A 7,500-nucleotide genomic window follows, 5' to 3' on the forward strand; every position below is an offset into this window, starting at 1 on the left:
CAAATAATCATTTACCCAGAGAGACAGAGACAGAGAGAGAGAGAGAGAGAGAGAAAGTGAATGGGCTCTGGCCTTGAGCAGAAAATCTTCAGTGCACACAAACACACATACACACACACACACACACACACAAACAGACACACAAACACACACACAAAAACACACACACAAACACACACACACACACACACACACACACACACACACACACACACAAACACACACACACAAACACACACACAAACAAACACACACAAACAAACACACACACACACACACACACTCACACACACACACGTCATTCTGAATCACGCAGTGACGGTTCTATTTTGTTGACAGTGAATCCATTAATCTCCATTTAGTCTCATTTGAGGCAATATTCAGAAAAAACTCTTACATGGTACAAGTTTATATGCAACAGTGAGTATCACCGTGCCACTGAGTTCTGGACTGTGATTGGTCAGAACCGGGTGTTCTATATAACAGCAGTTCTGACAGCAGCGAAGTGACATCGCACAAGATAATATTTATAAGAAAGCTGCTGTAATGTAAATCACTGACCTTCCACAATGTTAAATACAAATATAAATGAATAAAGTATTAATTAATGATTATTAATACTGGAAACTTGCTGTGGTGTTCTGACATTCTCGCATGTCTAACTCTCTCTACCTCACTCTGTAGAACATGTTCTGCACTTAGCCACGCCCAAACCTACACGTAGCCATGCACACACCTACACGTAGCCGCGCCCACACCTACACGTAGCCATGCACACACCTACACGCAGCCACGCCCACACCTACGCGTAGCCGTGCCCACACCTACACGCAGCCACGCCCACACCTACGCGTAGCCGCGCCCACACCTACACATAGCCGTGCCCACACGTACACGCAGCCGCGCCCACACCTACACGTAGCCGTGCCCACACGTACACGTAGCCACGCCCTCACCTACCCAGCATCAATACGCTTTGTTAATATAGACATTTTTGTATTCCTTACAGATACAGTATGAATAAAGTAAATCACAAAGAAATAATACAATAGTTTAATAATCACTCTGATTAAATATTCATGGCCTCAAAGGGAAAAAAAAAACAGTATCCAAATTCTTTCCTTTATTAACTGATAAATTCTTTAGCAGTAACAATAATCCAGCAGATGTTTCCAGGACCTGCTGATATTTTAGAGCATCACATGATATTACACGATTTTAGTTCAGTATTTCATGTATTTGTGTCTTGCATGTTCAGACCTCCTGAGAACACACAGCACTTTCTCCAACTTGGGCACAAAATAAAACAGAAAATGTTCTTCTTTTCAGGCATTATCTTGTTGACCTTCAGTCGTCTGAGCTGAGGAACATTGTGTGACATTCTCCTTTAAAGGCTTTGGAGAAAAATTCACACTAATTATTGGCTCAGGTTTGAAAACCGAGATGATCATGTCTCTGGTTTGATCTGATTGGAGCTGGGCTCACATGAGCAGATCTTTCTGAAGATTACTAACCAGACTGTGTGTGTGTTTGTGTCTCTGTGTGTGTGTGTTTATAGAACAGGGTCTGACTCCAATTAACCCATGTGTAGACACTGACCGAAACAGAAATGGTATGTGTAGAGACACATGACAGCAGTGAATCAGTGTATCAGTATATTAATATATCAGTGAACCAATGTATCAGTATATTAGTATATCAGTGTATCAATGAATCAATTAATAAATGAATCAGTGTATCAGTGTACAGTGAATCAGAGGATCAGTGAATCAGTGAATCAGTGCATCAGAATATCAGTGATCAGTGAATCAGTGAATCATTGAATCAGTGCATCAGTGAATCAGTGTACAGCGAATCAGTGCATCAGTGTACATTGAATCAGTGCATCATTAAATCAATGCATCAGTGAATCATTGTATCAGTGTACAGTGAATCAGTGCATCAGTGAATCAGTTTACTGTAGCAGTGTATCAGAGTATCAGCCAATCAGTGAATCAGTGCATCAGTGAATCAGTGCATCAGAGTATCAGTGATCAGTGCATCAGTGCATCAGAGTATCAGTGATCAGTGCATCAGTGAATCAGTGTATCAGAGTATTAGAGGATCAGCGAATCAGTGCATCAGTGAATCAGTGCATCAGTGAATCAGTGCATCAGTGATCAGTGCATCAGTGAATCAGTGAATCAGTGAATCAGTGAATCATTCCATCAGTGATAAAATAGTTCAGTTTGCATAAAATATGCATGTAGTAAAAAAGAATAAGTAACAGAACATGTTTTCATTCAGCTACGGCCACAAAACAGAAAATGCAGGAGATGAGTCAGAAAGGAGGCCGAAGCGGATCACAGAAGCGCAAGAGCGGTAATAAACCCGTCTGGAGTGTGTTAGCCAAACATGATGTAGCTGATGAAACCCAGCTCGATGCAGACAGGAAGCACACATGCCATGAGGAATAACCGAGTGACAGGAAGTGTACACAAACCCACATGAACAGATGAACTGAGAAGCTTAAGGAGTGGAAGGTAAGGAATAAAACTCTTGGGTCTGTGCTGCTCTCTGAAAATAATCCACGATAATCAGTGATCATTATCAGTAGTGAGACGAGAAAGTTTCTGTCTCACTGACACTGGAGACTTCTTCTGTACAGTACGTCCTCCACCACCCATTGGTTGCTATAGAAACACCCTGCTAACACACACTCCTGATAAATGCCTGAGCTCATACACTATATAAATACATCCATTTAGCCGGCAGTAACTTGTGTGTTGTTTATAAATGCTGTAGATTCGTTTAGTCCACAGCTCTTCTAGCTGAAACATTACGCCGCCATGCTGAGAAGCTCTCGGCTCGTCTCCAGGCCTCGTCCTCACTCTCGACCACTGACTCTTTCCACTTGCTCATTAGGGCTCTGGCCTTTATCAAGCTGCTTTGGAACATAAAAAGGTAAGACGCTGACTGTACAGAAGAGAAGAAATAAAAAGTGCTGCACAAACAGTACAAAGGTGAATTAACTTATTTTAGGTTATTACAGAACATCAAACCACTGAAAAATCCGATGAGATGCAAATGTAAAAAAAAAGTGTAGGAAAATGACCTCAATGTTCAATATCACGTGTCGCCACAGTGTAGGAAAATAAATATGAATAATATGGAAGATAACAGAATGTGCTGCATCAAGTGCTATTCTATAAGATTAGAGAGCGGAGGCCATTTTGTGTGTGAACAACTCAGTATAATGTGTGAGTGAGTGTGTGTATGTAACATTTAGCAGACTCTCTTATCCAGAGTGACTTACATTTTATTTCAATTTATACAACTGAGCAATCAAGGGTTAAGGGCCTTGCTCAGGGGCCCAGCAGTGGCATCTTGGTGGACCTGGGATTCTAACTCATGACCTTCCGATCAGTAGTCCAACACCTTAACCACTAGGCTACCACGCCCCCGTGTGTGTGTGTAGGTGTGCGTGTGTGTAGGTGTGCGTGTGTGTGCATATGTGTGTGTGCGTGTGTATGTGTGTGTGTATAGGTGTGCGCGTGTGTGTAGATGTGCGTGTGTGTGTAGGTGTGTGTGTGTGTGTGTGTAGGTGTGCATGTGTGTAGGTGTGTTTGTGTAGGTGTGCTTGTGTGTGTGTGTGTTGGTGTGTGTATGTGTGTGTGTAGGTGTGCGGGTGTGTGTAGGTGTGTGTGTGTGCGTGTGTATAGGTGTGCGTGTGTGTAGGTGTGCGTGTGTGTGTGTGTGTAGGTGTGTGTGTGTAGGTGTGTGTGTGTAGGTGTGCGTGTGTGTAGGTATGTGTGTGTGTGTGTGTAGGTGTGTGTGTACAGTAGGTGTGCGTGGGTGTGTGTGTGTGTGTGTGTAGGTGTGTGTGTGTGTGTGTGTGTGTAGGTGTGTGTAGGTGTGCGTGTGTGTAGGTGTGTGTGTGTGTGTGTGTGTAGGTGTGTGTGTGTACAGTAGGTGTGCGTGTGTGTGTGTAGGTGTGCGTGTGTAGGTGTGTGTGTACAGTAGGTGTGCGTGGGTGTGTGTGTGTGTGTGTGTGTGTAGGTGTGTGTGAGTGTGTGTGTGTAGGTGTGTGTGTAGGTGTGCGTGTGTGTGTGTGTGTGTGTGTGTGTAGGTGTGTGTGTGTACAGTAGTTGTGCGTGTGTGTGTGTGTGTAGGTGTGCGTGTGTGTATGTGTGTAGGTGTGTGTGTGTGTAGGTGTGTGTGTGTAGGTGTGCGTGTGTGTAGGTGTGTGTGTGTGTGTGTGTAGGTGTGCGTGTGTGTAGGTGTGCGTGTGTGTGTAGGTGTGTGTGTGTGTGTAGGTGTGTGTGTAGGTGTGTGTATAGGTGTGTGTGTGTAGGTGTGTGTGTGTGTAGGTGTGTGTGTGTGTGTGTGTGTGTGTGTAGGTGTGTGTGTAGGTGTGTGTATAGGTGTGTGTGTGTAGGTGTGTGTGTGTAGGTGTGTGTGTGTGTAGGTGTGTGTGTGTGTGTGTGTGTGTGTGTGTAGGTGTGTGTGTAGGTGTGTGTATAGGTGTGTGTGTGTAGGTGTGTGTGTGTAGGTGTGTGTGTGTGTGTAGGTGTGTGTGTGTAGGTGTGTGTGTGTGTGTAGGTGTGTGTGTGTAGGTGTGTGACCTGTTCATGGTACTCCACCCCCATGCTGAGGGTATTGATGAGGATGGCGATCATGATGCCTCTGTTGAAGTACTTGCTGTCGACGATCCTCCTCAGCACGGTTCTCACACACCTCACACACCCCCCCACCACGTTCTCCCTCTTCGGCTTCTGGCTGAAATTCCTCTCGGTTTCCCAGCTGGTTTTTTTCATCTCCATGTTGCTCTCTTTCTCAGAGTCTGAATCACAGGCAGAGTTGGAGCTGAGTGTGTCGGCCTCGCGAGAAGAAACCGGGCATGTGGGAAACTCACACGGTGTCGATCCGCTGCCAGCTTCGGCACACACACTCGAACACACACCTGCGTACACACCTGCACACGACAAAGAGAAATGAATAAAGATTTTTTTGTCAACATGAAATATTTTCGACTTGAGATCTTTTCAAAATATTTCACATCTTATTTCAGATTTTGTTCAAAATTTGCACAAAACAAACAAACAAACAAACAAACAAACAAACAAACAAACAAACCAAACATTTACAATCTGTTTCCTATTAAATATTTAAATAATTTTTAAATTAGATAAAAATATCTAAAGAATCTTTTTAAATACGTGTAATTTATGCATTTTGTAATTTATTTATTCAGTACAATTCGATTTTTATATTATATTTTTGTCATCACATGTTTGAGATTTGAGATCGCTTTTAGGTGAAAACATAAAATAAAAGAACATTTGAATCCTATTTTTATGTAAATTAGCTTTAGAGCCTTTCAGTGTGCGGAAATAATTCAAATTGAATTTTATTGAATTCATTTCATTTTGGTTTCTTCTCTGATTTTCTGTCAAGAACAAAAACCTCTAAATATGCATTTATTTTCAGAGCTGTGTGTCTGTAGATATATTAAAGTCTGTGAGTGAAAGTATTGGCACCCCAGTGCTGCTGTGAGGGCCAGTGGAGTCAGCGTAGTAGAATCAGAGACGTCTGCGTGCTGAAGCGACTTTATATTTATTCATTCATTCATTCATTCATTCATCTTCTACCGCTTATCTGAACTACCTCGGGTCACGGGGAGCCTGTGCCTATCTCAGGCGTCATCGGGCATCAAGGCAGGATACACCCTGGATGGAGTGCCAACCCATCACAGGGCACACACACACACACACACACACTCACACACTACGGACAATTTTCCAGAGATGCCAATCAACCTACCATGCATGTCTTTGGACCGGGGAGGAAACCGGAGTACGCGGAGGAAACCCCCGAGGGACGGGGAGAATATGCAAACTCCACACACATAAGGAGGAGGCTGGAATCGAACCCCAACCCTGGAGGTGTGAGGAGAACGTGCTAACTACTAAGCCACTGTGACCCCCTTATTTATTCTCATTTGGATTAATTTTGATTTATTAGAGCAGAGGAAATCTTCCTTACTCGGGGGACACAGACGCTTAATGTTTAATTAGTTCAGCGATTCTGCTCTTCCCTCATTCACATATTCTCACATCTGACCAGTGTGTCTGTCTGTGAGTCTGTGTGTCTGTCAATCCGTCTGTCTGTCAGTCTGTTTGTCTCTGTCTGTCAGTCAGTCAGTCAGTCAGTCTGTGTGTCTGTCAATCTGCCTGTCAGTCTCTCTCTCTCAGTCAGTCTGTCAGTCAGTCTGTCTGTCTGTCAGTCAGTCTGTGTGTCTGTCAATCTGTCTGTCAATCTGTCTGTCTGTCAGTCTGTCTGTCTTTCAGTCAGTCTGTCTGTCTGTCTCTCTCTCTGTCAGTTAGTCAGTCTGTCTGTCAGTCTTTCAGTCTGTCTGTCTGTCTGTCTCTCTGTTAGTCAGTCAGTCTGTCTGTCAGTCTGGGTGTCTGTCAATCTGTCTGTCAATCTGTCTCTCTCTCTCTCTCTCTCTCTCTCTCTCAGTCAGTCAGTCAGTCTGTCTGTCAGTCTTTCAGTCTGTCTGTCTCTCTCTCTCTCTCTGTCAGTCAGTCAGTCTGTCAGTCTGTCTGTCAGTACTGCATGTATTATGGAAGTGACCCGAATATAAAGACGTTACTTGATCAGATCCCTAAATAAAAGAATAAATCTCTATCTCTATAGACATGTCATATGTCAAATGATCTTCATTTTTAATATGTTCTACAATATTCTGAATAAAATAACATACATAAATACACAGTGACCAAGAAACAGATAACACACATATTTAAAACTAAATGATTGGCTCTTAAAAACTCAAATCTTTTTAAAAAATGAATAAAACATTTGTTCAGGTGCAGGCAGTAAAAAGAGTCATTTTTACACAGAAACCTTTAATGCTAATATTTTGCATGACTGTGCTGTTGCACCACATGACAGTGTGTGTGTGTGTGTGTGTGTGTGTGTGTGTGTCTGTATCTGTGTGTGTTCTCACCCTGCTGTCTATTGTTGCTGGAGTTCTTGGTCTTGTGGGCAGTAGTGCCGCCGGGGTGAACACGTGAATGTGTGAAGAAGGCCAGGGGCAGGATAGTGGGGTAGTTCACTCTGATGCCCTTGAGGCTGTGGACGGTCAGAGGAAAGGAGGACGCGTATGTGGGAAGGCATTTATCTCCTCTCAGAAGCACCGCCTTTATATCAGGGATGTCCGTGCCATTTCCCAGACGATGATGATGATGATGATGATGTTGACAATGACGATGATGAAAGAGGTGTCGTGTGAGCTCAATTTTCTCCTTATTGCTCCAGTGTCCGTTGGCTCCGCCCACAGTAGAAGACTCCCCGAGATTAGAGCTCTTGCTCTTGTGACACATGTCGTTATAAAGATGAAAAAGGTGGCGATAAAACTTGCGTAGAAGATGACAAATGTAGTTCAGAATTTCTTCGTAGCAGGAGCCGGGCTCGGCCAGGCTGGTCAGTGTGGACTCGTTGCTCTGGAAGCGAGCT

General features: G+C 43.6%; 1 protein-coding gene across 1 annotated transcript in view; it reads right to left on the bottom strand.

Moving 5' to 3' along the window:
- The window catches only part of cacna1hb (calcium channel, voltage-dependent, T type, alpha 1H subunit b), a 52,145-nt gene that overhangs the window by 26,301 nt on the left and 18,344 nt on the right, over positions 1-7,500 (bottom strand). Inside the window, exons 7-8 of the mRNA XM_060860265.1 lie at positions 6,992-7,500; positions 4,605-4,954 (exon numbers count right to left, since the gene is read on the bottom strand). The exon at positions 6,992-7,500 is cut by the window's right edge and continues 98 nt beyond it. Of these exons, the coding sequence (XP_060716248.1) occupies positions 4,605-4,954; positions 6,992-7,500 (859 nt within the window). The remainder of the gene's footprint in view (positions 1-4,604; positions 4,955-6,991) is intronic.

The sequence above is a fragment of the Tachysurus vachellii genome, chromosome 24, assembly GCF_030014155.1.
Source record: "Tachysurus vachellii isolate PV-2020 chromosome 24, HZAU_Pvac_v1, whole genome shotgun sequence".
NCBI lineage: Eukaryota > Metazoa > Chordata > Actinopteri > Siluriformes > Bagridae > Tachysurus > Tachysurus vachellii.